Source organism: Neofelis nebulosa, chromosome 2 (genome assembly GCF_028018385.1).
Source record: "Neofelis nebulosa isolate mNeoNeb1 chromosome 2, mNeoNeb1.pri, whole genome shotgun sequence".
NCBI classification, from domain to species: Eukaryota; Metazoa; Chordata; class Mammalia; order Carnivora; family Felidae; genus Neofelis; species Neofelis nebulosa.
Window position 1 is genome coordinate 43,091,280 of NC_080783.1, and position 19,984 is coordinate 43,111,263.

Sequence of the window (19,984 nt, forward strand, 5' to 3'; positions counted from 1 at the left end):
AGACGACCAATGGATACAGTATGTTACCTACGGGTACATAGCACAGACACATAGCAAGTGCTCAAGAAATATTCATGTAACAGATTAACACAAGCCATTTTTTTGTCCTGTTTACATTATTAAAACCCTTTTTTCTGCTGCATTTCAGTGCATGCTCCAACCTAAATCCTCCTCGCTCTCTATTGGTTAGCAACTTCAGTGTCACAGAGGAAAACAAACGTGTCACCTGGGAAGGTCTATCAGAACCCCTTAATCTGCAGGGAAACCCCTGTATCTGCAGGGAAAAACAGCTTGACTCGCATAGTCCAGAAGGCAGAAGTAGACAGGACCTGAGCCCTCTGTCACTTACACCGTCTTTTTCAGCATTGTCGCCAAACAGGCTCACTAAGAAAGGATGCCCAGTTGGCCACTGAGCAAATAAATTCGGCCAGGTGTGCATAGGTTTAGTTTAAGACAAAAGAAAGAAGGGGAGGGGGGTATTCTTGGCATAAAATGGCTTCCCGTACTTTTTTTTTTCTTTCTCTGAAGTTTGTAGTAAACTTTGTCTTCCAAGATCAGCCTGGAAGCAAGAAGGGTTGCTGCAGCAAAAGCTCAGTGGGGAGAGCTATATAGCAAATTGCCCCAGATAAGCTTAAGGCAACTCTGGACTCCTGAGAGGTTAATGATCCCTACCTCTTCTCAAGGCCTGATATTTATGAAGTGTTGTCAAAGACATCTAAAGTTCCATGAAATACTGTATTTTGAAAAGGTCTTCAAGCTAAATCCTCTAAACCTATAGGAGTTACCCACTTGCTGAGAGTTAATAGGCTCTTGACTGAATGGTGAAGTTTGAAAAAGGACCATTAGAGGCAGGGTACGCTTTCTCCCAGTAACCTGCTCCCTTCATGCTTTGGAGGGCTGTGCCACCAAAGCCAGGCAAGGCATTTCTGAGGCAGAAGACAGAGCAAATGGCTCAAAATCTGCTTACTTTTCTTTTAATAATAAATGTGTGTGTGTGTGTGTGTGTGTGTGTGTGTGTGTGTGTGTGTGTTGGAAGTCCGGAATTTATAGCTAAATCTGTGATTTAGCCTTGGGATGCCAAATCCTAGAATTGTAATAACTGTATTTGGATGTCATAAGTTAAAATGTTTACGTACAAGTTTCTTTCCCGAGATTTCACAGACTTCCCCACTTTTACCTATGGAAATATATTACCAGTAGACACTGAGATAATAAACCCCATGCAGATAATCATGCAACATTGTTGCATTTCAATCACTCCAGTCCCCAAATTACTATGTCTATTTCAGATGCTGGTACTTTTTCCAATTTAAATTCAAGCAATTCTTGAATAACGTCATTAAGGCCGTGCCTGAGAATGTAGTAACATGAAAATTTGTTTTCTTCCACTTTATTTTAGTTTTTTAATGTCCAATAAGAATATTTATATATGCAAGTGGTAATATGGATAACCACATTTCACATTTTATATTAGTGCCTGATCAATGTAGGGTAAGAAAGAATTTCTCTGGGGTGCCTGGGTGGCTCAGTCAGTTGAGCATCTAACTCTTGATTTCAGCTCAGGTCATGATCCCAGGATCTTGGGATTGAGCCCCAGGTGGGGCTCCGCACTAAGCATGGAGCCTGCCTAAGATATTCTCTCTCTCTCTCTCTCTCTCTCTCCCCCCCCCCACTCTGGCCCTCTCTATCCCTCTCCTTCTCTAAAATAAAAATAAAAAAAAAGAAAAGAAAAGAATTTCTCTCTGTCTCTACCCATCTTATTCCCAACCCAGACCACTGCCTAACTGGCAAAATTGTGGATCCAAATAGTTTCCATTATTCTTCTGAAAAAAATAGGTTCCACTGGTAGAAGAAATGTTGAATTGGTAGCAAAGGACTTGGTTTCTGTTTTGAAGTTATTTTTCCAAATCTTTAACAGACTTTAAATAACTAGGAAGATTGGGACTGCTCTTTACAAAACTTGAGAATCGATTGTGTCTTTAAATGCCTTCATGTCCCTTGCCCTAGCTGTCGCTTTTAGCTAGGATTCTCATTTGAGTCTCTGTCTTAGAGGCTTTAAAAAAGGAGAGACTCTTCTCATCTACTCATCTACGCCTTGAAGAAACCATGACAGCAGGTGAAGCTATTATAGAATTTGTTAAGAAGAACAAACACAAGTTGCAAGACCTCCTATTGCATTACATTCAGAACCTGTTCAATAGGAACACTTTTCTGGTCTTTAAAAACCCTCGACTATAATTCAAGCTCGTATTCAAGATATGAGGCTTCACTGCCACCTCATATGTTTATACGTGATAAAGATAAGGACACGAAATCCTAAGAATTACATATTTTCTCTGAAACCAACTCTAATCAACAACAGGGACAGTCATGACTTTACTTCTAAATTCATAATTTGGTTCTGTCCCAGACACGATATAAATATAATAGAAATAAAGACAATTTTTCTTTTTCATGTTCGTTAAATAAAACTATTTTCAAACTGCTTTAGAGCTCTGGCAGGAAGTAGGGGACAGGTAAAATCTAGTAATCACAACAGGTGTGCAAGTATATGACTACTTCGGTGCTGGGCTTTCCTTGTGCCATTATTAAATGTGAAAAACGAAAGTATTATATAAATATCTTCACAATGGAAGACTTCGTTTGTTGGAAAGGTGTGGCACATTGTGTGTGCCCATAGGAAAAGCTTGTTAAAAAGGTAGTAAATGAAATGGTGTTACGCGTATGTCTGCACTTGTCAAAGACAATTTGTGATGTGAAAGCATGGTGTTAAATATTGAATTTAAGGAGCGCCTGGGTGGCTCAGTCGGTTAAGCGTCCAACTTCAGCTCAGGTTATGATCTCACGGTTCATGAGTTTGAGCCCCACATCAAGCTCTCAGCTGTCAGTGCAGAGCCTGCTTCCGACTGGCTGTCTCTCTCTCTCTCTCTGCCCCTCCCCTGCTTGTGCTCTTGCCCTCTCTGTCAAAAATAAATAAACATTTAAAAAAATTAACTAAATTTAAATCCACAAGCGTACTTTTCTCCAAAAGGAAGATAATGCATAGGGGAGTTCACTTCAGGCTAGAACGTCTGAATTATGGGCATTGTAAATATTTAAGATATTTTATACCCTTTGATAAAGTAAAATGTTCCCATAATTCAGGCAAAGTGATTTCCTCTATTTACTATACCTAAATAATGTCCCTATTTGTCTAATTCTTTTTCCCAGCGTATCAAAAGTAATAATATTTCACATTAAATATTAGTAAATATTTATTGGTAATTTATTTTAAGTAACTATTAGCAATAGAAACAAATATTACTCTTAGAATTCAAAGAACATAGAAGTCTGAAACAAGTAACACTACACTTTTGTTACTACAAAACAGTAACACTGCAAAATCTGCACAATGGTAAGAAGGCTTTTTTTTTTCACACCGCCAGAAACCCACTACTCCTCATTCACTTACTGAACAAGTTCTAGTTGCTTAAAAATGTGCAGTGGAGGGGCGCCTGGGTGGCGCAGTCGGTTAAGCCTCCGACATCAGCCAGGTCACGATCTCGCGGTCCGTGAGTTCGAGCCCCGCGTCAGGCTCTGGGCTGATGGCTCGGAGCCTGGAGCCTGTTTCCGATTCTGTGTCTCCCTCTCTCTCTGCCCCTCCCCCGTTCATGCTCTGTCTCTCTCTGTCCCAAAAATAAATAAAAAACGTTGAAAAAAAAAATTAAAAAAAAAAAAAATGTGCAGTGGAAATCTGGTTCCCGAAAACATCCACTGAATCCTCGATGTTACCTCTGGTTTAGGATCTTTCCAACTTACTCGGAAATCCTTACACAGAAGCAGACCACTCCTAGAGAATCAGTGACATAAGGGATTTGTATAGATTCAAAAAAAAAAAAAAAAAAGGCCTGATTAAAGCAAAACAGGGCTATCTCCAGAGAAATATCATCTGATCAGCCCCCAAAAGGCCTCCCAGATTGCAGTGCACTATGGGTAGGGCTTGTAGCTACAGAACTTTGATCTTACAAAATACCCAAAGTGAGTGGGCTGGAGAAAGGTGACCCTCCCCCCCGCCCCGGCCCCCCAAAAAATACACAGAAAAGTCAGAACCAGTCAGTTCAATTCATATGAAATATAATTGTCAAATGGGTGAGAAACCCAAGGTGGTACAGTTAAAGCCATTCCCAATTTGTAGGCTGCACGGAAGTCAAATTGTTTTGAGACTGTTCAGAGAACAGAGCATCAGAACAAGAGAAATGGGTTGACTGAGTGAATACTTAATAGCATCAGACACTAATAGTTTTGTGCATCCATTTCTGCAACTGGGACTCTAGGTTTGCAAGTTCAGGTTGGCTTCTCAGGGCACCCCACCCTGGAGAGTACTTGAATAGAGACCATGAAGCTCCTTTTGCCATGCTCTAACCTTTGTCCAAGGAAATATGGTTTCTTCGGAGATGTGGATTGTTTTAGTCCAGTTTTACACTCTCATACCTATGCCTCAGTCCATAATGTGTTTCTTTGCCAGATGAATTCTCTAAACAAATTATTCCCAGCTGTGGGGGAAGAGGAAGGCAGGAATAACGCTGAACACACCCACACATACACACACTCCAGGTTATATAGATTTAAGTCTCGGAACTGCTTGGCCTGGCTCTGCGCCTTTTCTAACTACTTCCCTTACTTGCCTTGTGGTAAGGTAGAAACTTTCCCTGTCTCTTTCCCCCCTCCCCCCCACCCATCTCTTTCTCTGAAAGCACAAGGACACAAATGATACATGTAGCTGTGCTTTAGAGCAACCCACCTCTATAGCTCTTGGCTAGAGCGTTGACTAGCAATAGGTATGAAGCCCTGTTAACTGCTACAGGTAACTCAGATTATACCAGAAATTGTTTCTTAAAAGGGTCCGGATCTCTTTCAGCATAAATCATTTGTAAACAATTGGGTTGGAAATCAGTTAAGGATTTTAAACAAAAACACGAAGAGTTTCCACCGTTGTCACTCTCTTTTAGCGGAAAGAACACAACCCTTACATCAAACCTCTTTTTCAGTGGAGGACAGAGAAATTGACGTCTAAATTGTCAGCCACTGTAGGAAGCATATGGACTGCCAAAGCGTAATTTTTATATTTTTTGAATCTTGAAATGCTTCTGTGGGCATAAACATCAGGATCACCAATATTATCATCCATACACATATTTGTTCGGAATATTAGATTTCTGTGTCTCTATTCTTCTTCATATACTTAAATCTCATTTCTAAAATATGTCTATTGCATTACTAGAAGTGGTTATACATTCAGGTTTTCAATCAACTGGTTTACTTGGTTGGATTGACTATAAATTTGTTGACATATATTGATGATTCCTCATTTTCTTGCTCAGGGATCATTTCTTCTACTCATTTATTTTCAATCTCTCTAACTTTCTCATTTGACAGTATCCTATGAGTAGCATAACAGAGCACTCCAAGCTCATAAGGAATGGTGTAAACTAATTAGCAGATTTTATGGTAGAAACTATTCCTTTCACACGTGATCATCCTATCTGGGTAATAAACTTTGTGAAAGTATCTGGTTCTTACTACACGAAGGCAACAGTCTAACTCAAACAAGCTCTTACTTTGCCCTTGGACTTTGGTTCATAACTGTGGATATGGTATCAATCCAGAAACAAAAGCAGAATGGGGTGAGGGACGGAGTTGGAAATAAAATAGCCTAAAAATGGATTTGGAGTTAAGAAAATTCTTGATCTTCTTCAGCAACTGACAAAAAGAAAAATAGTCCTAATGTGTTCAAAAAATAGGCTGGAAATCACAACGTGTAACTGAAATTTAGGGACGTTACAGAAAATTCCCCTCCGTGCAGGTGTGCAGAAGCACTGAAGAGTTACTAACAAACACTGAATAGAAGTGTTGAATAGTCTGTCATGGGGAGAAGATCCAGAACTAAGAATGAGAATCAGTGCTGGTTCGTTACATAAGCAGTGGGGCTGGCTGGCAAAGCCCGCTGTGAAAGTCGCCTTTAAACAGCAGGTGCATGGTTTGACCACTGCAGCTTGTAGCCTCCTGGCAGCATCAGCAAATGAGCCTAGTCTTCTCTATGGATTTATGAATGACCACAAGCCATTCCCAAGGTACATCGAAATACCATGATTGGCCTGCTTCTCGTTTAATCACATATTCCCATGTTGGAAATTGCACCCAACATTACTTATTTCACTTTTTTGTGTGTTTGCTCACTGAGGCTCTAATTTGTGTGCCCAAAACACCATGACACAATTCCAAAGTAGCTTGGAAAAATGGGAGAAGACAAAAGAGAAAGTTTTGTATATTCTTCGTCTTTTCCATGGAAGCAGTTCATTAATTTTAACTATATTCACCAAAGTAGAAATATTAGAGATATAGTCAAACAAAATATCACCTAAGTAGGTAAAGAGACACAAATATAGAACAAATGAATGATTTAAATGTCATCTCCAGTCTCTCTAGCAGCTTATGACAAATCCTTTATTAATTTGAGTATGTGATTTGAAATACTACCCATCATTCAAATGTACACAAATATTCCCACGCAAGAAAACACTTAACATATTTGACGATATACTTCAAACTTTAAAGTTATGCAGATGACACCTAGACCTTAAAAGGTATAGATATTTTACAGCTCTGCTTAAACATAAATAATGCATTTGTCTGATTCACCAATATCGAAGGTATTTTTTCTCCTGATGAATATACGCATCATCTGTGATCGTCAATACAAAACTATAAGGATGCACTGTAATAAAAGCTATACCTCTACGTGAAATAATAGGAAATAATCTATTTCATGAAAATAGTAATTCATTCTTAATCTTCCATTACCGCTGCTTCCATTACTTCTATGCCAGTGGGATGGAAGAGCGTCTTAAACTGAGTCAAAAAGTTCTGGTTTTCATGTGCTTAGGCAACAATTTTAAGGTCTGTCAGGTCAGGCCACAGATTACAGAAAAGACTCAAAAAAGACAAAACTTTGTATTAAAAAGTGAACATATTCCAAAGATTATTTAGAGATGGTATTACAAATAGCAAGCAAATGTATTGGGGCTAACGGTCAGAAAAAGTATTTTAATGTCTTCGTAGAAACGTTAAGAAAACAAAACTCGTTAATGATAGAGGAAAGGGTTCATTTTAGAACACAAACTTTTTCTTTATTGTAAGTTTAACTTTCACATAACGTTGTTAACACAGGCCAGCTACCATGCATTGGAATACACTCACAGCATTCAATATGTACTATGTTAGTATCTACATAAATGATTCTGAAATAACGTTTGTTCTTTCGATAGCTTTATTTTGGCAATAAGAAAATGTATGGATGCTAGTAAAATGCACATTCACAGTAAATGAAAAAAGCCTGAAAGAATACATTTGTTGCAATTTGCATTGGTTTGGGGAAAGGTCTGTTTAACAACTGAACACAGCCATATTTTGACTTTTAAGCTCCCACACTGAGAAAGTATCCAGGTACGGCAGCAATTTACTCTTAGGGACATTATGCTGGGCTTTGAAATTCAAAAAATAGGATAGTTCTTCTTTAATTTATGATCAATGTACAGTCTCTACACAAGGAAAATTAAAGCTGTCTGACAACTCATAGAAACATCACTGGCTATTAAAGATGGAAGAAATTGCATAAAAGCATGAAAAGCATTGGGTAATTTTGCAGTTTCATCTCTAAACACAATTGTAAAGATGTCTGTCTTTCAGTTCTTTCTCCCTCGTTCTTCTGAAGCTTAGCCTTTTAGTTCTTGCCCTTTTAAATATTTTTGCCTACTATAGCTTTGCTTCTTAATGTCCTGGTTGGTCTTACTGGGCTAAGAAAGTATTTACAAGGGGTGCCTGCTTTTATCTGTATTCACAGAGAATGCTAACAAGTTAGAAGAAAGTGCAAGAGAGCACCACATACCTTGCCCAGAACATTACAATGGTTTCTGCATGCATGGAAAGTGTGAACATTCTATCAATATGCAGGAGCCATCTTGCAGGTAATGTTTTCACTCTTTAACCATTAAAATGTGGAAAGTAAAAATATAAAACTAAATTCTGGATGTTTGCAGAGAATTGGATGGCATTCTGTCTGACTGAGTGATCCTCAGCAAAACTTTTCGCTGCCTCTCCCCCTCACCCCCCACACAGACCCACTAGAAAACCCTGAAATGGGTGTGCCTTACACACGGGAGTACTATGTAACATATTATTATGTACACTCTTCTAGTAGAATTTTAAATTGTACTTTTGGCATTACAAGCTTCTTAGAAACTCAACCTCCTCCTCTGGTTTATTCACCACTCTTTCCCATGGACATAGAATAGCTCTTGACACATAATAGGTGCTCAGTAAGTATTTCTGAAATGAATGGATGAGGACTGACTATACATTAAGAGAACATGATCGCTTCTGGGAGGTCTTTTCCAGAGTCCTTCAGGTGTTCTAATAAATATTATCAATATTGCTTTTGCTAGACACATACTCTTTTCTGCAGATCTGCTGTCCAGAAGCCTTGTATAGTGAGATTATTAGCTGTACCTCCCAGATCCTAAGTAGGTTGATACCCAAAGAAATTCCTTGTCTGGATTTACTTAATAAATATAAATATCTGCTGAATATTCATGAATAGAACATAATTATTTCAGAGATGGTAAAGCCAAACTTAAAAAACAAATGTATTTTTATAAAGGAAGATACAAGTGGCATATGATGAAATAGGTTGTGTATTGCTATACAGTGAGAGGACTTTCTCTCTCTTCTCTCTTCCTCTTCCCTCTCCTCCTTCTTCTCCTCCTCCTCTTTTTCTGTGTCTCTTTCTTCCCCCCCCCCCACCAAGAACTGTCTTCCTTTTACGTTTTCCTTAACTGAACACACTAACACCTACCTTCCAGTGAAGCCAGGTAGAGTGAACAAAACTGAGATTTGTTCCTGCTGCTCTCTTATCCCTACCAGGGTCCCCATTACTGAACCCTTCTGAGGCAGAAGGAAAGACCTCAGGATGTAGAAATTCCATGTGACGTACTAAAATAATTGCACAGAGCCAATGACAAGTTGATCCTCGTTGTTATTGTTATGTGAACTGTTTCTTCATTCCATTGCCAACTGCTAGTTGCAACCCAAAGATGGTCTACTGGAGCTTTCTGATGAGGGCTGAGTAAGTGAGAAGCAGCGTTCATTCTCAGATGAATAGCGCATGGGTTTATTTTACAGAACTATATTGCCTACACCATACTTTTCTTCCTACTGAAATTTAACTAACATACGTAGACAACTTTATGATCAACAGATTAAAGACATTGCTTGTTGTACTTCTGGTCTAAACATTTTTCAACAATAATTCTCACAGTAGCATAGAGAATGCTTTATCCAAAAATAAATAAATAAATAAATAGCCCTTGTTTGTTACCCCTATCCTCCGAAACAAACCTTTTCCCAAGATAATCATGTTGACTTAGGTTGACTAAAGAGCAAGCTACAGAAAATGTGAGGCTCACTTGAACAAAAATATATAGAAAGAACAATTACCTCTGGACATCTATTATTTCTCGCATGATCATCACAAACTACCTACCAACCCTCCTATCTTCAAACTCTTATTATGAGTATAAAAGAAAAACCTCATGTTTTTGAAACCGAAAACACACGGAGGTCTTGTTGAAAATAAGTAGTAGAAAACCATATCTACAAAGTAGCATTTTTTTTTTCGAGAAACAAGAAGATAAATGGGTATGGGCCAACTGTAAAAATGAGTCTCCCAGCTGTAGGTAACCGGACACTTCATTTCTTCCAGGTGCGATGCTGGTTATACTGGTCAACACTGTGAAAAAAAGGACTACAGTGTACTGTATGTTGTCCCCGGCCCTGTACGATTTCAGTATGTCTTAATCGCAGCTGTGATTGGAACCATTCAGATTGCTGTCATCTGCGTGGTGGTCCTCTGCATCACCAGGTCAGTACCTGTGCTCAGTGGCCACCCAGATAAAGGAATATGTTGTTTCTCCTTTCCTGAAACAGTTCACTCTAGTTGTGAGTCCCTTCGTGGCCTCTGTGGTCATCCATTCTCTGGAGTCCCATTTCCTCATCATAACAGCATATGAATAGCATCGATTTTCATGCTGGAGTAGCACACATTATTTTCCTTATTTTTTCATGTTGATGAGGATTATTTATTTCTGAAGCAAAGATACTTTTTTCTTTAAAGCATAATGCCAATCTTTGTTTAAACCTGCTCTTCTCTTTTAGCTATAAAAAGTCAGTCCTCATTCAAACTACAAACAGACTAATTAAATGACCAGTGTTTCCTTCTTTACTCAGATTAGTATGCCAAAAGAGGTCAGAATAGATTGGTTACAAGGCCTAGAAACGTGGTAATGTATAGCTCTCATTTGTGGTACTTATATTTCCAAGTGTAACTCACAGATATAATCATTTTTAACATATTTGATGTAAACAAGTACATTTTTGTCTTAAGTTAATGAAATAGCTTTTAATCACAAAATTCAAAGAAAGCGGCTATAATTTAAAAAGATTATGTTGCAGTCCATGAAAACCTTTGGTATAGGGAACAGGCAGCAAATATGACGATAAGCATTTATATCAAACTCCAGGACAATCAAATGGTAATTGTTTCCTGGAGAGTTAGACTGAGAGAGATCCCTCTGGATCCAGTTTCAACAGGAGAGAAAAATCTGGTTAATTAGTGATGTTTGACATTGTGCTTGAGGTAAAGGAAGTAAGGCCAGGTATTTACTTGCTTAATTTTATCAGTGTGTCAATTCATGGCAACCAAACTCGTATTATTTACGCCCTGTCTAACCAGCCATATGATTGAAGATACTTCTTTCTGACCCAATTTCATCCTCCTTGAGATGAAAGTTCCAAGAAAGTTTTTCAAGGTTTTTGCCAAATTCACAAGACATTTAAACTTTCATTCATTTATACAGCTCTATAGTAAATCAGAATGTTTCCTCCAAAATTATTTTTCTACAGACAGGAAAATAAAATAAAGCATCATATCTTTAGAAAATAAAGGCCATAATACATCTCTGTAGCTGTATTGCACTATCTTCTTTGAGGACAAGTGTGGCATTTGCTCTTGAAAAAGACAAAATATGGTTCATAAATCCTTTCTGGGCCTAAAAGCTTAAGGGAAGATCATCGACTGGAGCTTTGTGCTGCTCGAAGCCAAGTTGAGCTCATCAACTAGACTCTCACGTTTAGATGCCAAGTGAGTCAATGGATTATGTTAAAATAGATTCTAGGGAACATAAAGATAACTCAGGAAACCAAAAATACTGAGTACAAAGGAAAGATAGAAAAGAATCTAAAACACAAGAAATGGTGCCATGTTACTCTAAGGGGCTTGAGCCTTCTGATATCTACACGATGTACACGAGCAACCAAATTCATATTAATAGGTCTGATCTCATAACTGTTGGATTTGCTACTTCCTGTACTGACAAAAATGCAAAGCTTTCAATATTTTAGCATATGTCCTCAAGTTTGTTATTAGCCACAGTCCTGTTTCCATACATAATAAGAACAGCTGGAATGCCCAGGGTGTGCACGTATGCATGTGTGTTTATATATCACACACACACACATACGCGCGCGCACACACATATTTAATAACATGAGAAAGGAACAGGTATCCCCGTTTTCAAAACAGAGGCTCTGAGGTGTGAGAGCTAGCAAATTGCTAAGTTTGCACATGAGCAATAAAGACAGCCCTGGAGTCCAGGCTGCCTGGTGCAAGAGCCTGCGCCCTTAACCACTGCTCATCCTGCCCCTAGGCTGGTCATGACGTTGTGCGTTCTGATGCTCACGACAGCCTAAACTGAGCTCCAAATTAGAGGAAGCCATTTTTTCCAGGCAAATGGCCGTTTTCATTTTCCACGTTAAAACAAAACAAAACCTATTCTCTGTTTACTTCTGAGGAGGAGTACGTGAGCTAAGTTACCGTTATTGTAACACATTTTATAAACCTGTCCTGGGATGTCCTAGTCTTCCAGAGTCTTTCCAGGAGTCATACTAGTCAACAAGCCGCACTTTTCCCAGTGTGGATTCATTTCATTCTCATGGGAACATTCTGCTCCAAAACCAGATTTTCCAGCGAGCCATCTGCCCGTCACCCAAACCCTCCCTTTTTCTGGCCACCTTGACCATGCTTGTCTGTCAAGACCCATTCCAACATACCCAGTTGCTAAAATATTTATAAAATTGCACCAAGCAGAGGTCTGCTCATTCTCTTCAATTTTCTTTTAATTTCTCCATCACCTGGTCTCTCCTGTTTTTTCTCTCTTCTCCTCCTCCCGCTTTCTTTTTTTCTAATTGCTTCCCCTTGTTTTTATTATGTTAGTCAAACATCTGTCCTCCTTCTAAATACAACATGTGTTCTAAAATTATAGACATCCAGAGACATGTTCTGGAATGAAAAGAGTTGCCCTGTTGGGAAGATGGATTTTTAATCTTTTTATCTCTAGCTCCGACTTGCTGGGAATGTGACTTTCGGCTCCACGTTCATTTTGACAGATCTGCCACACCCCTGGAAAAAATATAAATATATATTCTGAAATATTTATTCACGTATGAACATACATACGAATATCTAATCCCCGATGCCCATCTTACTATAATAGGATTTGATATGAACTTTACATCGTTGTTCTTATTTGCATCGTCAAAGCATTCTTTTGTTGCAAGAGAAAAGACACCAGACAGATCAGAGCTTTTCAGATAATTTGACTAAATTTAGCTTTTTATAGAAGCTAAATAACGGGTCCCAATTTATGTCTCTAGTTTAGAGTATTAATATGTAAAAGTGATATTAGGCTGGACCGGAACAATATCTCTTTTCAGTACATATCAGATATTAACAGTTGGCTCATTCTCTGGTGGGATAGAATTTAAACTTGTAGCACTGAAATGTCAATATAACATTCATCCTTAGGACATTTAAAATACAAAATTGTTGAAGACCTTTAAAGTGAGAGGAGATGAGCTCACAACTTGCTTGATCGCATTGTGCTGAGTCATTCTTCTGCCTTACTGAGTGAGCAGCTCAAGACTAGGTAACCACGTTCTTCCCCGACTTCTGCCTCTGTTCCTCAGTTCTCCTCAACAAATGCTTAAACGCAGTGGCAAGGAGAAGCAAACAGGAAAAATCTTCCAACATATTCCCAGCTTCTGCTACTAATAAATTCTTTGGTCTGAAATATTTCGACAGTTTGCTTAATCCATGACTTCACTCTGTAATTGTAGAACCAAATTTTAGGTATAGCACTGGACTAAGATCTGTGAACTTTCCAACCTTCTAGGAAATGCCCCAGAAGCAACAGAATTCACAGACAGAAGCAAAATACAGGGCACTACAGTTCAGACAACACAACAAGAGCATCCACGAGGTTAATCTAAAGGGAGCATGTTGCACAGTGGCCGGACTACCGAGAGCTGGGACTACACAATACAGTATTATAGACAAAAGAATAAGACAAGAGATCTACACATGTTGCCTTGCATTTGTGGTAATCTACACCAATGAAAACATGTACTACAGCTATATTTGATTATGTATGGATATATTTGAAATAGTATACGTTGTCTTGATGTTTTTTCTGTAATGTAAATAAACTATTTATATCACACAATATAGTTTTTTCTTTCCCATGTATTTGTTATATATAATAAATACTCAGTGATGAGAAAAAATTGGCATTCTTAAATGTGCGGTATCTCATGACTGTAAATATAATCAAGCTAGTACAATCTGTACAGGTACAGTAGTTCATCTTTCCCCACATCTTGAGACAGAGCATTAGTTTATACAGGACTCAGTGGCTAGGTTTTGAGTGATTCCAAGATCAAGGGAAATGATGGTTATTGGAAAAGAGAAAAAATAATTTTCTTTGTATCGAGTGAGGATAAAATATTTCAGATCTCCAAATCATCTCTATTTCATCAACTTCCCCGGTCTTCCATTTTCATCCCCAGAGCTGAAAAATCTCTGGCATATAAACTAAATCAAAGAAAAAAGGGAGGGAAAGTGTTTTATAACTCATAAAAAAGGGGGAAAGAAGATATTGGTTTTTATTTGGAAGACATCTTAGACTCCCCCCGTTAAGTGCATATACCTGAAGGATCTGGAACGAGATACATATAAGGAATACACACGGCACAAAATCTATTCCATTTAGGCGAGTGGAATTAACAACTTGGAGAAAAATTTAATAACACCGTTAAAAGGGAAACACCAGAGTCATGGATTCTCAGAAGCACCTTGTTGCATTTATATTATAGAGTTCTTTAAAGAGAAGTTAGAATCCCCACCAAATTTCTTACGAATGGCCTTATGGCTAATGCAGTGCCATTATTTGAAGTGAAACCAGATTGATGATGATTATTTTAGGAAAACACAGAAACATGTTTTAAGTATATTTATACACTGATATAAGAAAACAAATTAATCCTGGGGCGCCTGGGTGGCTCAGTCAGTTGAGTGTCCGACTCTTGATTTTTGGGTCAGGTCATGATCTCGTGCTTAGTGAGTTCGAGCCCTACACAGGGCTCCATGCTGACAGTGTGGAGCCTGCTTAGGATCCTCTGTCTCCCTCTCTCTCTGCCCCTCCCCCACTCGTGCTGTCTGACTCTCTCAAAATAAGTAAATAAACTTAAAAAAAAATCAATCCCATAGCATCTGAAAGAATTTAGTGGGAAGTTGATAGGGATTTTTCAGTATGTAAATAGGTATGACTGGAAAGAAATAAGATGTGAGTATTCTCTGAGAGTAAGAAGTAAATAATGAATCAAATAATTGCCTTATTATGACTCCATTCTCCCCAGCTTTCTGTGGCTAATGTAGTACATCTAAATAGAGCTTTCTCTGTCTCCTTTAAATGACCTCTGCATGGAGTAAGAGGAACGCCACTTCTGTGTCCAAAAAAAAAAGATAAATATCAAATTAATACATTCTGGATATAAAATATTCGGTGAAAAATAAGTTTCTTGAAGTGATACTTAAGATATTTGTTAAAACATTTAAAGGGGGGACAATCTAAATAGGATTTAGGTCTCTGTGAAAAACCTGGTTTTCTAGGTTAATCGGCCCTCTGAAAAGTGTGATACTATGGGCATGACCATCACACAAGTGTTTCCAGAAATCGGTCTTGTGCTGCTTGTACAAAACAAACTCCATTTAAACTTGTACACGGAGCTTTAGTTTGATCAAAAAGCACAGAGATGTACTAGCGGTGATCTCCTTTGTAAGACAGTAGGTGATGGCAGACAAACCCTTCCTCCCAAGGGAAGAGCAACGATACAATACTACAGAACTTAGAGTTTAAGCGAAACAGTTCCACTGACCTTTCCCTGTTAAGAGTATGAAATGACTTGCTTTGCTAAGTATCGGTATGCTACTTTGCAGGAATGTTTATCAAAGAATCATAAACTTGAGTGTTGGAAAAGTCCTTGGAGTTAATAACACAATGCATTCCTCTTCACCTCCATGATCACCTATCCGATGAAGGAAATCCTTTTAAAAGAAACATAGTGAATCATAAGTGACCATATACTATGTGCCAAGCGCTATGCAAAATCTTACGAAAATATAAGTAAAACACGATCTTGTTTTACTTGTCACAATCTAGTCCTGACAGAAAATCATCCAGCCTCTGCTTGCACATTTCTTATAACTTGGAATTTCATTCTTAGACAATTCTAATTTTGAGACCTGTTTTTCTCATATTGAGCTGAATTTTACTTCTCTGTGGTTTCTGCCCATGGCTCTTATTTTTCCTTACTGGAGCAAAAGAATAATGACTTATGAATTTAAGACTTTAAAAACAGATACCATGTTTTCTCCACTCACTGCATGGCCCCTTTGCAAGTGCTTTCTTCTCCTGGTGAAATATCCTTCATGTTCTCATCTGATCTTCATGTGATATAGTTTCCCCTACCCCCTGACATCTGCATCATCCTTCCTTGGACAAATTCTACTTTGTCTATTCGTTTCTTAAGCGTAGAGTTCAGAATTACACGGTTATGGTCTGGCCAGAAGAGAATATAGTTGAACTTGTAAAAAGCAAATTTAGCTGAGAGCCACGATCTCTAAATTCAAGTTCCTACTTTGATCACAAGTTTGTTGTAGAATCTTAAGCAAGTCATTTCAAATCACCGGCCTTATTTTCCTCATTATTTCGATCTCTGTAGCTCTAAGCTTCTAGATCTCCAGAAATCCGATACTATACTTTTGTTATTGCTACCCAAGACCACACTATTTTTGCTGTTTGTGCTCAACTTAAATCTAAAACTCTTTAAATAAACTGCTATTAAGCCATGTCATTCTCCCATTCATTCATTATACATTTATTTTACATTATACAGGTACTGAGGGCCACCAATTACCAGCACCACACGAAGCACTGAGACTACAAAGATATAAGGCAGAATCTCTGCCTGAAAGGAGCTCACTGTCCGATTGTCCTGGTTCCTTGCATCAAAGATCTCACAGCCCTGCTGGGAGACTGAGAGCTAAATAAAAATTTATAAAGCATGCGACAAAGGCTATGATAATGGTCAGTTCAGAGAGCTTGGGGCCCCTGCAGGAAGACTCTCAAGGCCAGGTAGATGTGCCTCTTTGCAGTGAGATACACAGGATGACTTCCTCATGCTCCATACAAACTCTCACTTCTTGCTTCTGAGATTTTATCCACTTCTCACTGCTCTCTTTATACCCTTCTTCTACCCACAGTACCCAGAGCAAAGAGCAGCTCATCAGTGAAGCTTCCATGTTTCCTTTGGCAGTGTTCCTAATTCTGCTGTAGCATTTTCCACGTTATTCCTTACTCGTCCCTGCAAATCTGTCTTTCCCTTAGCCTGGGAGCAGTCAGAAAGCAGAAAATTAACACCTTGCCAATTGTTCCCATTTCTTCAACGAGCATTTATTGGGCGCCTATACCGTGCCAGAGACTATTCTAGGTGCTATTACGTAGTGATGAAGTAGATAACAGGTCTCTGCACCCAGGCTGACCTTCTAGCAAAGGAGATAGAGGCGAGGATTAATTAAACAGTAAACAAAAACAACAACACAACCATAAAGTTTAAGTTCTATTCAAAGAAGGAAAGTTAGAATGAGGTGACTCGGGGTGACTGGATGGTGAGTGGGGATTGGGTCCCTCCAAGGAGAGTATGGTCTTTAAAACTTGGCCTCTGACTCAAGACAGAAATGGGTCCTAGGCAAAGTTCCACTTTACTAACTACTCAACCTTGAGCAAGTTGCCTCAGTTCCATATGCCTTGTATTTAAAACGGAGAGAAAAATGTCTTCCCATCCTCAATAATACTACTATGACAAGTAACTAAGACAATCCATGCTGTGCTTGGAACAATGACGTGTACAGAGTAAACTTCGGACACATGGAACTTTTTTTCAGGGATATAATACAGATTTGCTGTAAGAGTCATCAAGACGAAAAAAACATAGTTCATCAGTTAAGTGAAACGTAAAAGGAATCAGATGGTTAAAGCTGGGAAGCATCAAGCTATCACACTTACTCAAAGGATTGTCTCTGTGGAGACAAGAGAGCTGGTTCTGGAAAAATGAGGCAATATAGAGTTAAGAAACAATACAGCTCCTCTATTTTTTTTTTCCCAAATGGGTTCACTGGCATCATGTCTGAACAAAAGGAGGGATCATTCTTTCATGTTAAAAGAGGTCTATCCTGATAAAGCCCATACTGTTAAACCTCTTGTGTGCGTTCCCAGGCACAGGATGAGTGAGTCAATATTGCAGGGACTTTGCAGGGCTGAATTCTTTACTTTCATGAATCCTTGAGGAGAAGTCAGTGCAGACTATCAAAATATGACAGAGATTATCTCAGAGTCATATTAGTCTCTCAGCTAATGTTTATCCTCAGATGCTGCCTCCCTTCTCCAAAGTCATGCACACCTGTGCCAGCTGTTACCGTTCCTCAATTACAGTAGCCACCTCGGTTATATAATTAATCATCTGGATATCAATAACAAAAACCTTTTCCCTTAATTAACTGCTATCTTTATACGAGCATTCCCATTATATGAAGGATGAAGGATTACACAGAGTAATGGCATCAGCTTTATAACTGATGCGTAAATATACAAATGAATATGACCCTTTGAAATCAGCGTCAGGAAGGTATGGCTGATGTGCAGCCCCCCTGATCACATTCACACCTCCGTCCACCCTCGTTCTGCACAAAAATCTGCTTTATTGGTCCACCTACTCTAGGAAGGTGACCTTCATCGATACCTACCTCCAGTAACACTAAATGAGCTGTTTTAACTTAGGTTTTGCATTTGCTCTTAACTTTCCAATTATTTTTCATTATCTACCTTGCATCAGATCAGAAAAGAAGGAAATAATGCTTTCCATTATTTCCCAAACCAAATTCAATTCAGCCCAAGAACCTCAACGCAGAGTTAATGAGAAGCCCCAAAGCAGGTGTTACGGGGGAGAGAGGACAGGGACAAGAACCCGTCCTCTGTTCCTAGTGATTCCATTGCCACTGGTAAGCTTGGATCCACAAGGCATTTAGTCAGAGTGATCTCCTGAGGCAGCCATTCTCCAAACCCACACAGTCAACCCATTCCGCCGGGCATTTTGAGAGGGCTGTTTGCCCTCCCTCTCTGTGAGGGTCTCCTCTTGCAGGGCTTTCTCCCCTTCTTAATGTCCTCACCACCTTTTTCCTTCTCCTCATGAAGACTTCATCCTCCGCGACAGCCCATCTTTGCCGCAATCCAGCCTAATTCTCCTCCGGGGAGTTAAGTGTTGAAGACGCAGGCCTCTTTAGGAGTCCAGCTCTGAAAACGAAGCACAGAATAATGTCCCAAGTTGTCGCCACAGTGCACCAAATGACAAGTAAACGTGTTACCTAAATCACATGTAACCAAAATTAGAAAACGCCGATAAGCCAGAAACATAAAACAATCCACCAAGAGATAAACACTGTAGTGTTTGTGTATATCCTTTCAGATAATGTCTATGAATGCATGTTGAGGATGTTAGAAGACAATAAAACAATTTTTAATAAACCGAATCCTCACCAAAGGGTAAGCTACAGAGAATCATAGTCAGTATTAACCTATCCATGTACACGGTGAAGTCCTTGTTTAACCCCTCTCCGTCATGACTCAGTGAGGCCCTCACAGTTCAGCCTAGGGTCTCCAAGCGCCCCCTTTTATCTTTCTCTTTGTCTCCCCTTAGCACTAATTTCCACCGTCTCCCATACTCCTTGAAAGGGGCCTTCTGCTGTCAGCGCACTTACAACACTGGCAAGGAGTTCTCAGTCTCGCGGTCTACAGCTGCCCAGACTTTGCCCACAAAGGATGGGGGCCAGATCGACAAGTTCTCCTGAATTGTCCGTGTGCCTAACTTGCATCTGCCTAGATCCAGGGCTGCCTAGCCAGCTCTACCCTCCACTCACCATGAGGCCGTTCTGTGTCTCTTTTCACTCTGGAGAGGCCTCTCTCTGAGCCCTGGGCCACGTAACCATCTCGCGCCCACGATGTGCCTGTACCAATGCCGTCATTCCGCCAAGGGTTTGTGCTTAAGTCAAACTCAGCCCATCATGGGGCCTACCTCTGACTTGAGGTGTTTCCCTTTCCTGCCTTGATTGCTATGAGTAAAAGGCCATTTGTTGGCATTAATTGAGGCATTTGATTTGATTCAGAACCAGAAGTAAGTATAAGTAGTGTAACGTTAAATAACAATAACGATGACATTAAGAAATGTGCATATTTTTACTTTTATTTACCCAAAAATGTATTATGTGATTCCTTCTTTTTTTTTTTAATGTTTATTTATTTTTGAGAGACAGAGAGAGACAGAGTGTGAGCGGGGGAGGGGCAGAGAGAGAGAGAGACACAGAATCTGAAACAGGCTCCAGGCTCTGAGCTGTCAGCACAGAGCCTGACGCGGGGCTCGAACCCACAGACCGCGAGATCATGAC

General features: G+C 39.3%; 1 protein-coding gene across 2 annotated transcripts in view; it reads left to right on the forward strand.

The window, feature by feature from the left end:
- Positions 1-13,652, forward strand: part of TMEFF2 (transmembrane protein with EGF like and two follistatin like domains 2) — a 231,100-nt gene extending 217,448 nt beyond the window's left edge. For both annotated transcript variants that reach the window (XM_058710780.1, XM_058710786.1), the window contains 3 exons: positions 7,880-8,003; positions 9,797-9,955; positions 13,323-13,652. In XM_058710780.1, the coding sequence (XP_058566763.1) occupies positions 7,880-8,003; positions 9,797-9,955; positions 13,323-13,419 (380 nt within the window). In that variant the 3' untranslated portion in view covers positions 13,420-13,652. The remainder of the gene's footprint in view (positions 1-7,879; positions 8,004-9,796; positions 9,956-13,322) is intronic.
- Positions 13,653-19,984: the final 6,332 nt, after the last annotated feature.